General features: G+C 32.9%; 1 protein-coding gene across 1 annotated transcript in view; it reads left to right on the top strand.

Annotated features, from left to right (window-relative positions):
* Positions 1 to 21,109, top strand: part of LOC123653898 (disintegrin and metalloproteinase domain-containing protein 11) — a 272,141-nt gene that overhangs the window by 197,120 nt on the left and 53,912 nt on the right. Inside the window, exon 9 of the mRNA XM_045589876.1 lies at positions 10,367 to 10,503. Coding sequence (XP_045445832.1) covers positions 10,367 to 10,503 — 137 coding nt within the window. The remainder of the gene's footprint in view (positions 1 to 10,366; positions 10,504 to 21,109) is intronic.

Genomic DNA, 21,109 nt, shown 5'->3' with positions numbered 1-21,109 from the left:
AGTATTATTTTGCTGTGATCTTCTGTAAGGTCGAGGTACTACCCCAGTCGGGCTGCTCCATATTTTGAGCAGGAAATTCCTGCTGTGCCCTACCTCAGTTAATTTAATAATAATTTAATGTTGATGACGACAAAATCGCAAGCGGAACCGCAAAACGTAGCTAGAAATTTATAATTTTCTTCCTCTGTTAATTTACGAGCCTCTTATCAGCAGTTTTAAGAGCTATATTTCTCTCCGTATTTATTGTAGGAAGCGTATGGTGTGACCATTAAATGAGCGACAAATCGCGTTTGACCAATACATGATATTAAATCCATAAAACCGCTTTGGCACATTTTCGTTATGCAGTTTACCAAAAAAAATGCGATATGAAATAAAACCCGAAAATAAAAAGTATTAAATCCAAAGTGGCAGTGGGCTGGTCATCTGTGGCACAGGACCGATGGCCGTTGGAGCAGACGGGTCCTGGAGTGGAGACCGCGTCTTGGAAAACGCAGTGTGGGACGTCCTCCGGCCCGTTAGAACGACGATCTACGTAAGATTGCCGGTATAGGCTGGATGGGGATTGCGGAAAACCGGAATGTCTGGCGCGAACTTGGGGAGGCCTATGTCCAGCAGTGGACTGCAATAAGCTGTACTGACTGACTGACTGAAATCCAATTCGTATCAAAATAAATAAATTTAAAAACCCGCATACTCTCTTACTCGTAGTGTATATAACTCAAATATAAATTTCGTGATGGACTAGGCCCCAATTCTTCAGTCTCTTTTTTTGAACTTCTTTCTTGTACAATGCAGTGAAATAAATATTATGGTACAAATAATTTTGACATGATAAGTCATTGGCTAGGTATTTGGCTTTTCCTTGATGCTGGAAAATGCCTTTACGCATTGCTCCCACCGCCAATGACGACAGGAGGGTGAATGCAGTGGACGCTGATTCTCTGACATTGACTTACGTCATGCATACACTAAAATGTCTTACCCTTATATATAAAAATGTCACCTTGTGGTAGTTATATGCCCCCTTTATTATTTGTTATTTTTAAACATATCGTTATAATGAAACTACTTTTTCGGATTTTATCGCGGTTTATTATGTTAAGTCACGGTACTTCCCGTGACCTTGGTTGCTTTAAAGTATCCGAAACAAAAAAAAACGGAAATTGAATATATAGTGAAATTGAATAATGAGAGAAATTCGCGTAAACATTAGGAAACCAATTATATATTTCTATTGAATAATTGTAATCATACAATAATGCGAAATAAATGTTCGATATAAAACATAATATTAAAACATTCAATCCGCTGTTTTCGGGGCCAATACTAATCTCGGCGAAAGCCATCTCGGATAAAGTTTTCAAATAAATTTTCTAGAAATCTTATCTGCGATCATCGGTAAAAAAGCAATTATCTTTTTTACTTATCGCCTAGAATTAATACATTTATATATATACCTATTTCATACTGGCATGGTAACATTTGATAGGTGGCTGAAGGGCTGGTTAGTTTTTTCGTCTAAAGAATAAAATATTAGTAGTGAAAAGAAAGTGAATTGTAATTTTTCTAAGTAATGCTGCTGCAATTTTACTGAGACGTTATATAAACCAAAACTATTTGTAAATATACACTGTTTAGCAATGTTCAATAATATAGACAACCCCTCTTTAGAGACATCTGTTCAAGTATCAGTTTAGCAGATGGTGGTGATACGTCAGACAAATAAGTTTTATTTAAAAAAATAACCTTTTTTGGACTTAAGTACCCTTTTTATAATAAGTATTTGGAAGTTACTGGACGTCCTCACACACATCATCAGAACTACCGCTCAAATTTTTACTTAATCAGAAAGGCACTCTACGCTTACATTTTATTTCAGACCATTGGTATCAGCAGAAACATCTGGCAATGCTCACTAGCTTATGCAGACTGAATTTCCACTCAGTCAAACAGCTTACATAAACATGCCTGTGTTTGTGTGTCGAGTACCTTCAGCTGAAAAGAGAATCTTTGATTGTAAAACGTTGACACGACGAACAGATTCCCAGTACCAAGAATTCGATTCCCGTCATTCGAACCGCAGTCGAAAACTAATTAGCATCTCTCGAGCCCGGGTCAATGGAGTTGACCGGATTGTGTCCGCCACCGAATACTCTAAACTTTCAGACGATTATAGACTTTAGCGTATCGCATTAGAGACTGTTATTACATTAATATCTTACTCTTTCCAGTAACTTTCAAAAGGATAATCGCCGTTCGTTGAGTTAGAATAGGGATTATATTCCTATGCTTTAAATTATTTTATGCAGTCCTTCGAGCAAAGATGACGTTTAGTGTTCGTTCTGAAATAAAACTTATGCCTAAGATGTTAAGGTCTATTTTATTTGATATTCGTTCTTTAATCAGACAATTCATTGGTATTTACTAAAGCGTATTAGCCTGGTTATTTAGCGGGACTAGCTAATAGACTATTTGGTGGAAGTTAAATAAAATGTCTATATTTTTCATTGTTCCGCATTGCACTGTAACAACAGCTACGGTTAGTTATTATCTATTTGCAAATTTAACGTTGAGCTGATGTAAATAAAAGGAAATTTGACTCGAAGCAAAGCGTTAGATGAAGAGAAATTCTGTTGGGTCGAATATTGTGATACTTTATAATTTCCTAGGCATTTCAATAATATTAACTTTGGCCTTGACCTTGTGGATAGCTATCGTATGGCCCACTTGATAGTAAGTGGTTACCCTAAAGATGCTAGCAACACCGGAAGCATTGCAAGCGCATTGCTAATCCTAACCCTGACCCACCCCAAGAGCTCTAACCACCTTACTAACCAAATTAACACAATATTAGGTAAAATATATATTTTTTACAGTGATTGATTTTCTTGTTCGTAGAAATTAGAAGGTTCTAACCGAGTTCTCTATTTTATATCCTAGTCAGTACTCATACTCTTTCTATGACTCGAATGCAGGAGAGAGCAACAAGCTTGTTAAATTCCCTAACATACTTTCTAAAGTATGTATGAAAAAATCAATACGCAGGCTACATACACTTCGTCGGTTTTGCGGAGCAATTTTGCCTGTGTGAGCGATTCCTTTTCAATATTCTGCGGGCGTGACAATCAAATCTAATGCATTGAGCTGATGTTAGGACGTTCCACCTCAAAGGTGACAGTTAGGAGTTTCGAAATTAGCGTTCTACTCATAAAAGATTTTCAGCTTCATTTTATAGTTGTGACCTTTTTACGTGTGTTTTTTCAATTATTAACAAATTTTATTTATTATTTTGATGGATTGTTATTTATTTATGATGAAATGTTATTAGCAAGTTATAAGGCAAAAAAGCGTACGGCTCACTTGATGGTAAGTAATTACCGTAGCTTATAGAAGCATGCGAAACTGCTTGAAAGCAGTATTATTTAGCTGTGATCTTCTGTGAGTTCAAGGCACTTCACTAGTCGGGCTGTTCCAGATTTTGAGTAGGATATTTCCTGCTTTGAACTACCTCAGTTAAGTCGTTTTCGTTTTCAAAACCTATCTAAATAAAGTAAAATTTTTATATACCTTTTGAACAAATTCATACAGAACACGCAGAGGAAATATTAATAAGAGACCATATAACACTTCCGACGTTTAAAGCCATAATCCATTTGAAAATTTTAAATCTCCGGAAAGCAATTAATGTTATTACTATCATAAAACTATCGAGAGAGAGACAAATTAAGGAAATGTTTCATATTCAAAAACGTTTTTCCAGAGGAAATCGGATCAACTTTTATTCTTGTTTCACTGTTTTAACCAACTTCAAAAAAGGAGGAGGTTTTTCAATTCGACCGTATATATATCTTTTTTTATGTGTTTTTGCGGATATGGTTGTCATTTATGAATCAATTTTGCTAATTCTTTTTTTGTTGGAAAGCAGATATCCCTGATGTGGTACCATGATAAAGAAACTAGGATCTGATCATGGGATCCCAGAGAAATCGAGGGGAACCCTCGAAAATTATAGTGACGACTAGTGCGTTTGTTATTTTTTTTTTTCATCTACTTACGTTGTATTACTTTTCGATGTAATTGAAGTCTGTTTTTTTCGTTTGCGAGCAAACACAATTATTAAAATATTTTCTTCGTTTTTGCATCTTTTGTGCAGTTCTTTGTCGTTTGAAATTATATTAATCTTAAAATATTATTTCAAACATATTTAAAGTTTATTTTAAGTTGTTGTTTTTGTATTCTTTAAAAAGAAATTTCAGAACAATGCGTTCGCTTCCATTTTTTTTTTTGTCAGTATTTGAAAAGTTTTTAATTGTTAGTTATTTATCAACGAAAGTTATATGAATACAAATACTGCTCAAATGTAGTTCAATTGTCGTACAAATTTGAATAATCATTTTAACATTTTTAATTTTTAAACATGGAATTTTCAAAAACTATGGAAAACGTTCCACGAAAAAAAAATTGACTAATTCACGCAAAAAAAGAACATGGCGTTACAAAGTTTGCCAAGTCAAAAATGACATATATATTTTTTATTTTCTGGATAGTGTTGATAAAAGAGTATTTTTTTTTTCTATTTGTATCCACACAATCCCAAGCCTAACCGGTTCAGTGTCGAGGTAAATGAGTCCCATACGTCATAGTGACGCTAACAAAGCGAGGCGAATTGAAGGCCCATCGTTCGAAACGTCCGCTTCAATATTCAATCATTAGTTATCTGTAGGAACGGTGTTTAGAATTTCATATTAAATTAATGTAAATACTACACTTAATATAATTATAATTATTAATCATATAATCGAATAAACTGAAATCAAAAGAGGTGGTAATTAAAAAAAAATTAATACATTTTTATATTCTATAAGCGTCCATCTATAAATTACATCACACATGTGGGATGAAAGTAACATAGTGTGACAAAAGGTGGGAAGAGGTCCGACGTCACTCTAGGTAGGGGTAGGCTAACCTTATAAATGAGTCACGCAATAGTCGAGGGAGGGGTCAAAAAATAAAAGTAATTTATGAATGGTCCCTAATGTGCTAATATTGTGATAATTATAAATAAGGTCCCAAACACAAAGTTTACGTTTAGTTTTAAAGCTTAGACAGTCACAATTAATACTTCGACTTACACTTGACTTACCGCGACTGTCATTTTAAGATTCTCGATATTGCGACAACTCCCGATATTTTTATCTTCAATTTTCAAATTCAGAAACCTACAAAAATCAAACTTAGTTTTTCTTGGAATTTTATGTCTGGGACCTACTTAAACATAGTGTGGCGTAACATAAATAAAATTTAAAAAAAAAAACACAATAAACTGTTCACGCCGTGCTATTTAAAAATTACACTTATTTAACGTAAAAAATTTCGACACAAATTACTTTCATTCCCATGGGACTAAAAAGTAATTTCGTTTTTAAATCTGGAATTATTTTTAAGCCTGAAGTGTGTTATCTACAGAACATCTTTACTGTACGAAGTAAATAGCAAGTTAAAATTTAGTGGAGATTATATTAGACTTAAGTTAGAATGTAGATACTTTAGATTTTATAGATGGAAGATTTAGGTAGTTAACGACTTAAGAGGCTATCTAATAGAATAATGTTATACAAGAATAAATACTTAAAATAATTATAATAAAGAGTAATAAAGACAAACTTTCTTTTTTTAAACTCAACGTGCAATGGAACGGGCTATGCTTGGGGTTCCTCTCAAAGACAGGATTAGAAATGAAAGTACCCGCGAGAGAACGAAAGTAACAAAACATAGCCCACAGAATTAGTAAGTTGAAGTGGAAGTGAACTAGTCACCTGTGTCGCAGGACCGATAGCCGATAGAGCAGACGTGTCCTGGAATAGAGACCGTATCTTAGCAAATACAATGTGGGACGATCTCCGGCTGCTGGACCGACGATCTACGTAAGATTGCCGGTGTAGGCTGGATGAAGGTTGCGAAAAACCGGGATGTCTGGTGCGAACTTGCGGAGGCCTATGTCCAGCAATGGACTGCGAAAGGCCAAAGTGATGATGATAATGACTATTAAGGTGCAAAATAATAGCAGATTTGTGTATATGCCGACAGAGTACCAGAAGGAAATTGCAATATAGCTTTTATATCCAAGATTTACCTTTGTGTAAGTGTTGTGTAAGTTTGTGTAGCTTTTATATCCAAGATTTACCCAGTGGACTGCAATAGGCTGAACTGATAATGAAAGACTTAAATTTTCACTGTCGAATATGATTACTGGAAAATACATAAAGAAATGTGTTATTTACGAGGGAAATGTTACTCGTACCCATGAATATTAAGGGCGTAGCGCAGCAAACGATTTGTTCATTTTCCTAGTGACATGTACAGAAACACTGATAACGTGAATTCACGTAGATTTATATTTATAACGTATTATGTCGATAATAATCAAATAATTTTATCAAAAACAAAAATGTAATGATCGAAATTGAGTATAAAACCAAACGTTGTACAACATTACTTTGTATAAAACAAAATTACTTCCCGCTGTCTGTGTGTTTAGATCTTTAAAACTGCGCAACGATTTTCTTTATTAAATAGAGTGATTCCAGAGGAAAGGATTCCAGAGAAATTATTTTACTATCGGACCGTATGCTTGTTTGCAACCTTTGTTATAAAAAGAAAACAAAATAAAAAACAGAGTTTAAGAGTTACGCCTCTATTTCATTGGTGCACAATTTGTAACCATACTCATGTGAATAAATTATGTATAATATTATTTAATGTAGTTTATATCGCATGTAATACACAGGCATTAGTTGCCTACTTCAACAACATCTGAGCGTTGGTACATGCACACATAATTTTTAATATTTTTGATATATTATGTTAAATATTAGAATTCGAATGTTCAACTCTTTCCGTCAAATTTTCCTATCACTTTTGAAATGTTACTCTGCTGCTACACTTAATAAAAACATCATTGTTTTCCTTTTGTGATTTCATTTATAAATTGCTGCTACCCAAAATTTGGTAAGGGAATTTCACTTCTATACCGTTTGTTATACGTCTTAAATTCGAGATGAACAATTTACGAAATTTCATACACTACGCCAGCAATATATGAAGAAATATTAGATGCTCTAATATTATATTTCATAGGAAACAAGATCTGGAATACAACAAACGTATAATGGAACAGTATGGTTCTTATCGCTCAGAACATTAGGTTAAATATCGCTTGAATGGACGATAAAATTGTGTTTTAGTAAATATTTTTCGGGGAATTTGAAATTTGTGAGCATTTTACGGGATGAAAGAGCCGTGATAGTGATTCATTTTTCGATATCGAGTTAAAGTGACTGAGATATGAAAAGAGGTGATTTTTATTGAGTGTGCCGTATGAGGTCAGAAATAAGCTTAGTTTATGTTTTATCAAACCTCATTTCCAATCCCAGCAGTATTAACGTTCAAATCCTTTAAGTTGAATGATGTCACAAGTGCACAGATGATTATTCTGTCACATAGAAAAATATTGAAATTTGGTGCGACAACTGTTCTAATTTAGTGCTCTTTAAGTTCCATTAACATCGAAGATCACAGACTCGATTCCGGTTTCTAGTGAATAATTATATTTGTACTAATAATTTTCTCTGGTTTCAATGTCTGCTCTAGTCTAGTCTTTCGACCTTGAAGAGCACGAAAAACCATAGGCCCCAGTTGTTTTCATAAGCACATTAAAATTTTACTGTTTAGGGAGAAATCATTCACCAACCCATTGTTGAGCTTCGAGAGGGACTAGACTTTCATTTTACAGCAGATAAGAAGTTTCCTCAATAACAGGATTTAAAGCCTTTTAGTTCAGTTCAATAAAATGGTTTCTGTTCTGTTTTACAAACATTTTCATATAATTGAATAAGCAACAGACTATAAAATGATTAGAGTTTCATAGCTGATATCGAACAGATTCAATAACATCACACAGATAACACACAGATTGCCAAACTAAAACTGTACTTACCCTGTTATGACATGCCATTAGCCTAGAAGCCTTTACCATAAACGGTTATTTAAAAAAAAGAAAAAAAATGGACTAAAATGCCCGGCAAAAATATGCGGGTAACGCGAGGTGGAAAAAATATCCAATTTGGCGCGTATACCCGCTAAATTGCCGCCATGTTTCATTGCAATGGTGGCCATCTTGTATAGTGGCGCCGCTGTAGCGTTTTCTTTTCAAATAGTTTCTATTTGACCCATTCATGACTGTACCTTTAAAAATAGTGTTTTTTTAATTGTGATTATTATATCAAACTAACTGTACTCTGCAAGCGTTGCTACGATTTTTTTATTTTTTATTATTATTATTATTTTTTTTTTTTTTTTTGTTTTACCAATTCAGAAACTTTTGTGGGCTTATGCAGAACTCTTTGCTGAAGATCACGACATGACCAAATGCATAGTTTACTATTCTATAAAGGACATGCAGACAAACATTCACTTTTAAATATAGATTGATTTATTTTTATTTAGTTTAACCTTATATTATAATGTGAAATTGATAATTCAAAATATATTTATAGAATAAAAATAGATACGCCAATAACTTGCAAGAAACTGCCATTTTGATTTTCGATTACATATCCGAGTTCCATCCATTCAACTGATTCAACAAAAATTCCACAGTGCAGCGGACATCTACGATAGAAGCGTTTAAAATTACGAGCATTCGTTCATTACATTCACTCTTTTATGTTGAAAATTTTCAGTTATCACAGAAGAAATACCGTTCCGAAACCGCGTCGTAAACCCTCTCGCTGCTAAAATACCATTCACTCGACGAACCTCATCGAAAAATCGAACGTGATTGGGCCTTTAATTCAATTTATGTATTACCCTCACCTGGCAACACCGGTGAATGGAAAGTGAATTCGTGTTAGGGCTTTCATCACTCACACCAATATTTTATTCAATGCGTGCGGAGGCACTTACATGGTAGACGAGAAAATCAAATTGTCTTTCTCAATGCGAAATTCACATTTGAACGTGAAATATTTGTCTTGGTACAAATGTATACATACGCTTAAACTAACCTTACCATGATTATGGTTATACGTGTTTTTTATTTAATTTAATTTAATTTTTTTTTTTGTATAATTTGTGTTCGAATTGTTAATTTGAAAAGTTTTTATTGATTTTTTTCTCATGCGCTTTCAAATTAATAAGTTTACTTTTTTTAAAGGAGTTCCTATTTCCATTTTTAAATTCCTTTCCTTGATAACAGAGCAAAAATGAAAAAAAAAGTGTGTGTATATTTATGTAGGCACGTATGAAGTTAGTTCATTGGCTAGCTAACTTCAGATTGCTAACTAGCGCCTTGACTAGCTAACTTGGTGTCGGTTTTTTTTACGTTACGGTGTGCGCGCACATCGTAAAAATTTATTCTAATAATTTTTTCCTAACGCGCCATAAGAAGTATAACTTTAAAAATTCATCGTCACGAAAAACACAATTTTAAAACCGAATTACATTTGAATCGATTTGCATTTTCAACTTTGACATGATATCAAGATTAAACCTGACCTATTTGATTATGTCTCCTTCCTCGTTGCTGTTCAGATCACGTAGTTCAGAGAGTCCCGGTTTATTACTTTTAAAAGTATCTGTCTCTTGTTGACTTGTCTTTCTCTCGACAGTTTACCGAAATTCATCGTATATACTTTATATAGATGGTATCTTCATTTTTTTTTTGTAGTTTTCAATTTCGATACTTTTTGGTGTTAATCGCATCACTTGACCTAAAGTCATGGCACAATTTTTGAGAATGATTATACGAAACTACTTTTTATGACTATCATGATAAAAAATTTAAATTTTTTAGATAAAGTGCGACAAAATTTTTAAAAATGTTGAATTTTTTTTTCAGAACTAAAAGACTAATATTATCAAATTCACATTAACAACAATATTTAACTACTGTTATTATAGAAGTATTTGTAATATATCATAGGAACTTGATATAGAGTTATTCCTCTTGGATCAGCTATATACTTGCTGATTTTGGTTCTTCTTGCTCAAAATATTTAATATTATAATGAAATGATTGGTTTTAAATCTGTAATTGTCATTTCAATGTTCACTGAAAAAATTTGAATATGGAATATAGTATACTATTGTCATTTGTTATCCATATACAATTGAAAATATTTATCTTTGTAATGAAATCCGCTCGCAGGGCCTGATAAGTATGATATGTAGACCCCAATGAGTCTAAATCGAAATCGAATATTACTGTAACCTTGTAGTATGATACGACTAAAATATATTTAATAAAATGATTACTAAATATCAAATCTAATACACGACTAACATGTAGATCGGTTTGTTTCAGCAGAAACACCCTCATGTGATATTTGAAGCGCGGACCAAGATGAACCAGGGATGCGGGAACAGACTAGAGCAGAGGACGAAGATCAGGCGTACAAAACACATCGATTACGTGCAACTGGCTGATGATCCGGGTTACAAGTAAGTTAATCAAATCAGGTTACACAGACTTCACCTAGAGGTTACTCAATTCACAACTTTCAAAATTCAATCGAATATCAAAATACAAAATTTCAAATTGTCCTGGTGCAAAATCTTCGCTATTCTGCTTTGAATATTTGGGGCGGTTTGCATTGATGTAATTTCTAGTTTAGGAGTCCCCAAGAACAGATGTTTTCCTGTTCACGGAGAACAGGTAAGGTAATAGTTCCTGATAGTTGTCATAGACATGATTGCGGTTTCTAATTGTGGAAATTATCTGCTAGTTTGTAGTGTAACTTCGAGAATAATTAAGCTCCAAACGTATAAAGTCCCAGAAACATTACTCTAACTCCCTTAAAGTTTTCAGAGCAAAATTTAATAAATATAAATAAATTCAAAGAATCCTTTACTAGCTGAAATTTCTTCTTCATTTCTCTTTGAAATTTCTAAGCGACGCATGTAGGATTTGATATAACTGAAATTTATACTAATCTTGGAGCACATAATCCTCTTAGGACCTAGGATTTAAATTCACAACTAAGTTTTAATGTGTGTAATATACATTATAACTTATGTAACAAGAATAATAATATAAAATATTAGTACATTTAATAAAAAACTAATTTTGCGTAAATATTACTCGCAAAAAAAGATTATTTACTAATTTATATAATACCCACTCAAGCAGTAACCGGTGATGAATGACAAGTCAATATAAAAGGAGAGATTTGACAATTTTTTTGTGCATAAAAAATAATAATAATAATAAATATTTACACAATACACACAAGGTCGTCTGTTCCTAAAGTAAGCAACTTAATGCTTGTGTTATAGGTAACAGCCGACTTGTATAGTATAGGTATATTTTTTTTTTTCGATAAACATACTTATAAATAATACATATATAAATGTAAATTACAAACTATTTTGTTTCTATGATATCAGTAAAGATTAATAAAATGTCTCTCTTGTAACAAATGACGTAACACTCGCTTACGTCACACTTAAGGCTGTGATGGACACGTCATTACGACGTGTCGAGGAAGTTTCAAGGAATTTTCCTTACAACTAGAACTTTTATTAAGTTTTTCTTTTACTGCTATAATATTTGAGTTGTCCAATAGAAAATCATAAAGAAAAGAAAATACATAATATTTTAAGCATGTTTTCGAGGCTATAAAATATTCCTGTTTTTGTCAATATGATAAGTATATATCATTTTTTTTAATTCACAACTTAGGAACTAAATATTTACAAATAGTTATAGTAAGCATCATGTCCGCGTGAAATGGTGCCATGAATGCTGCCAACATTTCCTCGTGAATCGCTACGCCGATTCTCTGGGCAAAAAATGCTGAATGAACCATATTTAAGTCAATACATCGTATTTTGAATGTTTGTATCGTTATTGGTTAATGTTTAACCAATGAATATCTATTATTTCTACGATCCTCAAAATTCTACGGAGATTGCAAATTATAAGCGTGTTAAAACTTGAAAATGTTTTATCTAGTCAGTATTTCTTCGACTATCTCTAAATCCTCACTCAATAAAATAAACGCCTTCCTTTGCGTTTCGCTCATATCGTTGAAAATGTTCATTTAAATATAAGCTTTTCGAATACCGATAATTCAAATCCCTCATTCATTTTTCTCAATATATAAATCAAAGTACGTTTGACGGTCCGTAGCAAATTGAATAATGCAGTAGGACGAAAGTTTCGAATAAGTTTTTTTACAGTTCCCTCTAGTTGGACAGAGTTCTGGCAAGTTCCTTGATGAATTCAAACCGTATGGAAAAATCGCTTTGCAACTTCTGTTGGATTGTTAAAATTGTGTGATTTTAAATTATGAAGTACCGTGCTGTAACAAACTGCAAAAATCTCAGAGTGTCTGAAGCTACCTTATGAGATGCGAGGAATGACTTCTCTACTTGACAATTTTGTTTTTCTTATTCTACTAACGAGAATTAAAACTTCATCTGTCATATTATGTTATTATAACTACACTTAAAATTTAATAATTATGAGGTAAGATAAATTCAAAATCCTCAGCTGTTTCCAGAGACACGAATTGTCATTTAAACAAAGTGCCAATGACCTACAGTATGTCAGTTACATTTTAATGATTTCCAGCAGCATAACTATAAATTAGTCGTATTAAGCCACATTTCTGACGATTGTTTTTGCTCCGTCGAGTTGTAAACTTTGTTTCTTTTTTACATGAGGATTATTATCGTATTCAGTAAATGGATTCTACTGACGCTGTTCTTAATTTATAAAGAAATTTGTATGCTTTTAATGTCAGCGGAAATTATTAAGTATATACTATGATCATTTCTGGATCATTGATGAGGTTCAAGAATCAATAAAAATCGGAGTTGATAGAAAAATATAAATAACTCCATTATTTTCTGCAAATTCATGCACATTACATATGCTATGACATACTAAATGTACAAAATATATTTTCGTTTTCAGTTACGCCGCAACGACCCGGGTTATTGTGCTACTTAACAATACGGAAAAAAAATATCCTTCTTTTGAAAATGAACCACGAAAATACGTGCTTCCTGCACCTTTTAAATTATTTTTTTAAGGAAATATTTACAGAAATATACTTCGGTTTAAAGAAATTTATTTCTCATAAGAACTCACAGTCCACTTATAATGAGATACAAAGTTAAAAATAATAACACAATAAAGTTACCTCTAGAGTATTAGAAGTTACAGTGTGTACATACATATTTCTTAAGCTTATTTTTAAATGTATTCACGTTATCGCATTCTTTAATATCGGCCGGCAATCTATATACTTCAGTGGAGAATAGCTTTCAACGAAGTAAAAGCTGTGTTTGAAAACGTAAAAACGAAAATGCTTTTATGTATGTGATTTCACGTACTGAAATAGAATATTCCAAGCAGGAAAATTTGAAGACTAAAGTACGTACTTCATATTTGTACCAATCGAGTTGTAAAGTTGGAAAAATAGAACTTTAATATCAGTATTTCTAAAAAGATGTCATTTACTCAAATGTTAAAGTATCTTCCATGTCTATTTTTCTTTTTCTCTTTCTCTCTTCCTCTTATTATTTCTATTTCTGTCTCTTAGTGGCAATGAATCATGGAAATGAAATTTAATTATTTTCCTTCTAATTCCTTCAGAGAAGACTTTCGCTTAAAACAGAAGAAATAAATGTTAACAATAAAATCAAGACAAAAAATTATATATTATTTAATACATTTGAAAACAAATATCTATACCAAAAGGATGTAGTGCTAATGGTTGCTTTTTCCTCTCGTGCCAAATGTTTTAATAGGTCGTATGTTTATTTGTCATGGTCTTACAACCTCCAATTGTCTTGATTTTCCGGACTGAGAATTTAATCCTACTAGACGCCATTGAGTAAAAGGCACTGTAGCAACATTTATGCGATAGCAACAGCTTTCAACAATCACTATGCAATAGAATTAAATGTGTTATTCCAAATCGTACCAACACCATTAGTCTTCGCAGCGCCCTCAAAGACCATTTTCTGTCATCCGCTATAGTATCCAATTGAAACGTATAGACATTTCGATACGTTTCTCCGTTATTACCGTTGTCCATTGTGCGTACTCGAGTTGCTTACGCCGCATAAATCTTTCGAGGGCTCCAATTTGTTGGCTCACAAAAGTCTTTTATATTCATCGATTTCTCGAGATATTCCTAGATATGAGTGAGATGTACTGTTGCGATTGATAAATTTGTTGGAGTTAAGACTCCTTAAGAATCAATATTATTATATATTTTTTTAATGTAACTAGGTCGGCAAACAAGCGTATGGTTCACCTGATGGCAAGCGATTAAAGACGCCTGCAACACCAGAAGCATCTCAAACTATATATAGTCATATAAGGCCCCCAGTATGAAAAATATATGAGGAGAAAAATCTACTGAACGAATGATCTCGTTACGTTTTGATTTGTTTGTTTACCATTCGATATGGTAATAATCTATTTCTTAGACTAGTAAGCCTTTTTTGAGCCTATTTATTCAGTCGATCTGAAGGAGTAAACTCCACTTGTGCGTCGGAGTTCGAAATGATTAAGTAATTACTTAATCATTTCGAACAGAAAAGTCGCCTTTTTCGTAATTTTCATAAAGGACAAAAAAATCCATGTTAATTTTTTATGTATAAACATAATAAACCGATGAATGAGTAAATGGACAATTGTCAAAATGCAATGACTTTTGAAACATGTAATGACATAACCAATTTCCATATAGACTGAATTTGTAAAAATATTAACATTTATACTAAAAGAACAATACAGTTATATCAACCTGTCCAACATCGTATGATTAATATTTTTTCATACATACTTCAGATCTAAGATACAAGTTTTAAGTGCGTTAATCAAATAAATAAATTACCACACACAGCGAAGTATATAAAATAACTCGTCAAAACTTTAAGACATAATTACCTTCGCGGTTTACGATTTCCTAAACACCGAGTAAAAAGTAAAAATTTATTACTATGCGGTCGTAAAAAATATTTCCCGTGCAGACTAGAAGGCACCGCTCAGGTTTATTTATCCCTATCTTAACTTTACTTAGGTGAAGTTAGTATCTCTTTATAAATCACTTGCATTACTTGAGTCGAACTTCTGGTGGATTTAGCATTAGAATTTCCGTCCATTTCGTGATGAAACCAGCGATAAGCTCTACCACCGTTCGGGTACGTTTTAATGACACTCCGACATTTTCATCGTTATGTCTCGAGTTGAAAGGTAAAGGTCTTGCACGACTTATTGGATTTCGAATGCTGTTCAGAATATCAAAAGATTTAATTAAAAGTCTCACGATGCTTGGATTGGATTTTTTTTTTTCGGAGTTATAATTGGTTTGTCACTGACGGTTGGATGTAATGAGATGTTAAGATTGAAAACGATTGAGTTGCTAATGACTTTTCATAATGATTATTTCTTATTTCGAGATAAGTGGCTTGTAATATATTTATTGAAGTTAAACATCTTCACGCACTCTTGTCTTGGGGAGTAAGTGACTGCGTAACGGGAGCATTTCGAAAAGTGTGATCGGGCGAGGTGAATGGAAGTTGAGAGGGAAATATAAGTTAGTGAAGATAGAAAGAGAGAGAGTTACGTTTCGTAAGTTTTACTTCAGTCGTGTGGTCTAAAGCACACTCGTTTTTGTTATTTATATATATTTTACTTACCATCAGAACAAAACATGTCTACTGATTAGTATTTATATATTTACAGATTAGATTTTTTTCTTGACTCGATATTTGTTAAGACTAATATCAATTCTTAATAACTTTACAATCTCTTTCTTATAAACAGCCAGAACAATGCAACGACCATTCTGTCCAGTCAATGTATGTTCTACATGTTGATTAAGAGCAATGCTGTAGTATGATCCTTAAAATTCAATGAAAGAGCATGGCTAAAATGAAGAATGGAGTTTACTTCTTTACGTTTTCGTACGATTTATCAAATACTTAGTTTTAAACCCAAATTTATTTGTGTTCTAACTTTTCTCATAAATAGAAGGGACAACGCCCAGACAAAGAAACACATTACTACAAGAATCGTAAACAAGACGATATTTGACTTTCACCATATAACACAAGGCTGTTATCGTGTACATGCCGTGGTCTGGGTTTTTGTGCAGTCCTTGTGGGTCTCCCCACCGTGCCTTGGAGAGCACGCTAAGCCGTCGGTTTTGTTTGTTATCATGCACACCTGATAACGATCGTTACTCATAGTAGGGAATATATACTCCAAACAGTATTGGAGCAGCGTGGTGGATTAAGCTCTGATCCTTCTCCTACATAGGGAAAGTGGCCTTTGTCCAGCAGTGAGATATTACAAGCTGAAGCGTAATAGAACACAATTTTTGTTACATTTATAATTCAATATATCATTTAAAAAGGTAACTCTCGGTTTGAAAGTAACGACCATAATATATTTAATTAATTAAAAATACGTTAGAAAATACGAAAAATGTAACGATTTCACGTGATTTCGTACTAAACTAAATGAAATTCCCAAAAGCCTTTTCGAAAGCAAACAATGGCGAAAATGTAACATCCGAAAGCATTTTCGCAAGGAAACGAGGAGCCCATGACAAATCACACAGGTCACGCACAACGGAACAGCGCCGGGAATTAATTCACCCCATTAAAATATACCCGTTTTGTTTACTGAGCATTGTGCCCTGATATATTGGATGTGTGAAAGTCCTTTTAATGTAATACTCCTACTATTTGATGTATATTTATTGAGGTGTTATTTGTTGAAATGAGTATATTAGATTTATATTCATCTTCTGTACCAATATTATAAAGAGAAATCATTTGTATTTTATAATGCTCATAGTCATACGATCATAATATCCGCCAACCCGCATTGGAGCAGCGTGGTGGATTAAACTCTGATCCATCTCTTACATGCGGAAAGAGGCCTATGCCCAGTAGTGGTATATTACAGGCTGAAGAGCAATCTCATAGTGGATAATTATAAAAATTACAAGATTGATTTTGAAAATTATTTTACTACGAAAATGAGTTACGTAAGCTATATTTTAACGGAATAACCAAAATGTAGTCTAAAAGATAACCTCTAACCGTTGTTTGTTTATTTCTCAGACAAAACAATGTCTACATAAAAATACAAACAATATTTATATTGTATAAAGATGAATATGTAATAATTAAAAACATGTTAGAAACAAACTTTAATTAAAGTCAGCTGTAATATGAGAAATTTTTACCAAAAAAGAAAGAACAAAAATCGAGTGAAACGTGAGTCGGATATGAGTAGTAATGGGGAAAACACATTTGCCTTTTTGTTATTATTGTAGTTAGTACAGTACTAGGTAGTTAAAAGTAATAGGAAAATATAGAGTAGTAGAATATACTTGTATAGTCAAACATTAGTATGCTTTGGATTTTGATTTTGAATATTTTTGAAATCTTAGCTACAAGTACTAGGAATCTATAAAATAAAGAGTAAACCTATACAATAAAATAAATTATTTGCTATTTAGTAGATAGCTTGTACGCAATCTTGTCTGATATCAGAACAAGCTAAATCTCTCACTCACTCAATGCAGCCTATCCCAGTTTACTGCTGGACATAGCCCTCCACAAGTTTACGCCAGACATTCCGGTTTTCCGCAATCCTCATCCAGCCTCCTATACCGGCAATCTAATGTCCAGCGGACCGGAGGACGCCCAACACCGCGTTGGCCAAGACGCGGTCTACGTCTGCTCCAACGGCCATCTTGCGACCAATCTCTATCACAAAAGATTTCGCGAGATGAAAAAACTATTCTTGTGGTTACAAAGACTGTGGAAGAAGATTGATAACTTTTTAAAAACGTATAATAATATTACGAACGTAAAAAAATCTCTTTCCCTTTTAGATAAAATAGATAAAATACTAAGTTAAGTAATCTTATACGATAAAATATCATTATTACATAATAATACAGTTTTAAAAACATCTCGCAATAGCAATCGTTCGGAATCAGATGAGATACAATCTCGTAAAATTTGGACGAGACCTCACGAGATACATTTCCCTAGATAACATTCCGTATCTCTAGCAGAGCATAAATCATGTATGTGTGGACGTATAGATTCATGTGTGTGTCTATTTATGTATGCGTAAACAAAAAAAAAGTATTAGTAAGGTATACGCTAGGCTATACGCAAAAAAAAATTGAAAAACACGTCAGTAAATCAGATATACGTCGAACTTTCTAATGAATGCTACCGCAGGGGAGATCTATTACTGAAAATTTTAGAGGGTATTTAAATGCGATGACCGTGTCCTTAACACGCCCATAACTCTTTTAACCCATTAAAGATAATATATTGTTCAACATGAACAAACAACGACATTGGGGTGAAAGTATAAACAAATGGAGTATAGATTTGAGGGTATTTAAATCGACTTAAAAAAGGGGGAGTTCTCAGTTTGATTGCATACCTTTTTTATGTTTATCGCTTCATAAGTTGTGACTTGACATTGACTAGCCCGTTGGCGCTTTTTGTTGTGACCCTGCTTTCTGCTCCGAGGGTTTTATAATAAATATTTATTTATATATTTTTATAAGTATGTATTATTTATAAGTATCGAAAAAAAAATGTAGCTATGTACCAGTCGGCTGTTACCTGTAACTAAAGCATTAAGTTGCTTACTTTAGGAACAGACGACCGTGTGTCTATTGTGTAGATATTTATTATTATTATTAAGTTTTTACCCGGTCTGCCAATTTTGATGATGATCCTTTTTTTAATCGGAAGCTAGTCGTGAGATCGCTTTAAAATTTGAGTAAGATCTGTCTAGTAGATTTTGAGTTTTATCTAATTATGTTGTCGGTGTAACTTGTACTATATGTATAATACTATAATAATGGTCTGTCAACATGCCTTTACTAAAAAAGGTAAAGCTTGGATGTAAAAGCGATATTGCAATTTCCTTCTGGTATTCCGTCAACATATACATAAATCTGCTATTATTTTGCACCGTATTAGTCATTATCATCATCATCATCACTTTAGCCTATAGCAGTCCAATGCTGGTCATAGGCCTCCCCAAGTTCGCGCCAAACATCCCGGTTTTCCGCAATCCTCATCCAGACACCACCGGCAATCTTACGTAGATCATTGATCGATGCTTATCTTCCAGTCAATTAATTATTAACAAACTACTAATCCTCAGAACAGTCGACTTTATACGTCTACTAAGACTTGTGTGACGGAACACTGGCGGTGTTTATCTGTTAGGAATATTTATATATATTTTTTTCTGTACATTTAATTTTATTTTGTATAAATTGGGCAGGTCTATGTCCAGCAGTGGACTGCGATAGGCTGAACTGACTGACTGAAAGATAAGCATGGCGCTTTAACACAACTGGCAACTTAAGCGCTACTGGAGGTTGTGTTTAAAAAAAGAAATAAAAAAAACACCTATTCAGTTGTATTCTGTGTACTGATGTTCACGTAAATCTTAAATATAGAATAAGTTAAAGATGAATAAATATCACGTTCACATTTCTTCATTAAAATAAACACGAGATATTAAATGATGATGAAACTTTTTAATAAATCAAAAATGTCATCAGTAAGGAATTCAAATGTACCTCGTTATATTTTTATGAGTTTACCGTTCATCTTGATTTCGACTTGATTAAATTTTTTCTCAATATTAACTTGCGACAAACAAAATCTTTATAATGCTATTTATATAAAATAATATTACTTACAAAGAAATCATATGTTTAATATATTAATTTGCGTTGATATTTTAATTTTATTATGTTTTAAAACAACTGTCCCAACTTTGACCCGTTTTGCGAACAGTCAAACACGTGATATTTAAATAACTGTAGGTTTTCTGGAAATTTTCAACTCTATGCACACTTTTCTTAACTTTTCATACTGTAAAATCCTTTTATTTTTTTATACAACTGGTACGGCAAGCAAGCGTAAAGCTCACCTGATGGTAATCGATTGCCGTAGCTTATAAGCGCTTGCAACACCAAACGAATCGCAAGGGCGTTGGCATCCCTACCACAAATAACCGCAGGAGCTCCTGGTCACCTTACCACAGGAACCCAACACCGCTTGGAAGCAGTATTATTTAGCTGTGATCTGTTTTAAAGTCAAGGTACTTCTAAAGTAAAAAAAATCATAAAAGAATAACCAAATTAATTCAGTCGTTTTTGAGCATTTTATTCATTTGGTATTTTGAATATCTGTACATATCTATACATATAATAAAATGGTTGGAAAGTCAAAACTGTACATTGAATATTTTTTTTTAAAAGAATACTTGGGGTGTAATCTACAATCGATACCAAAGCCAAAAATATAGTTTTTAGAATATTTGTCTGTTTGTCTGTTTGTCTGTATATATTTCCGGGATAAACTCAAAAAGTACTGCATGGATTTACTTCAAATTTGTCACAAATATTATTAAGAAGTCGGGTCAACATGTAGGACGACATATTATCATGTTATCACCTACAGGGAACAAGCAGTGAACATTTATTTCTTCAACGCATTCTGTAACAACGTGTAATCTAACGACAAATATTTGAATGTTGTTGTTATTATGTTAATAACCATGCTATAAGCTAGCTTCACACTATAAATAAAGATATTCTGTAGTATATTTAGTATCAGCATTGCACCCGTGCGAAGCTGGGGCGGGTTGCTAGTGTAAAATAATTATAATTTCATCTTTTAGTTTATTCTACCCCTTTCTTAGGTAAGATAAGGAGGTAAGGAGGAGGAGGGAGGAGGCCTCTTTATGATTTTATTCAGGCTATTTATTAGAATCTGTTTACAACTTTGGAAAATATAAATCTAACAACAATAGCTTGTCCCAACTGTATTATATTTTAAGCATTTATTAAATTTATAAGAGTTTGTAAAACGAAATACTTTCATACAAAGCAATTACTAGAATTGTGATCTCCAATTGTTTTTTCAATAATTTGAAATAAATATTATTAAATCTTAAAATTGGAAACCGGCTCCAAAGGAGCAAGGCTACGAATTGGCTCAATAGAAAAATCTCGAA

Source organism: Melitaea cinxia, chromosome 5, assembly GCF_905220565.1.
Source record: "Melitaea cinxia chromosome 5, ilMelCinx1.1, whole genome shotgun sequence".
NCBI classification, from domain to species: domain Eukaryota; kingdom Metazoa; phylum Arthropoda; class Insecta; order Lepidoptera; family Nymphalidae; genus Melitaea; species Melitaea cinxia.
This window is presented reverse-complemented; position numbering and strand designations above follow the sequence as displayed.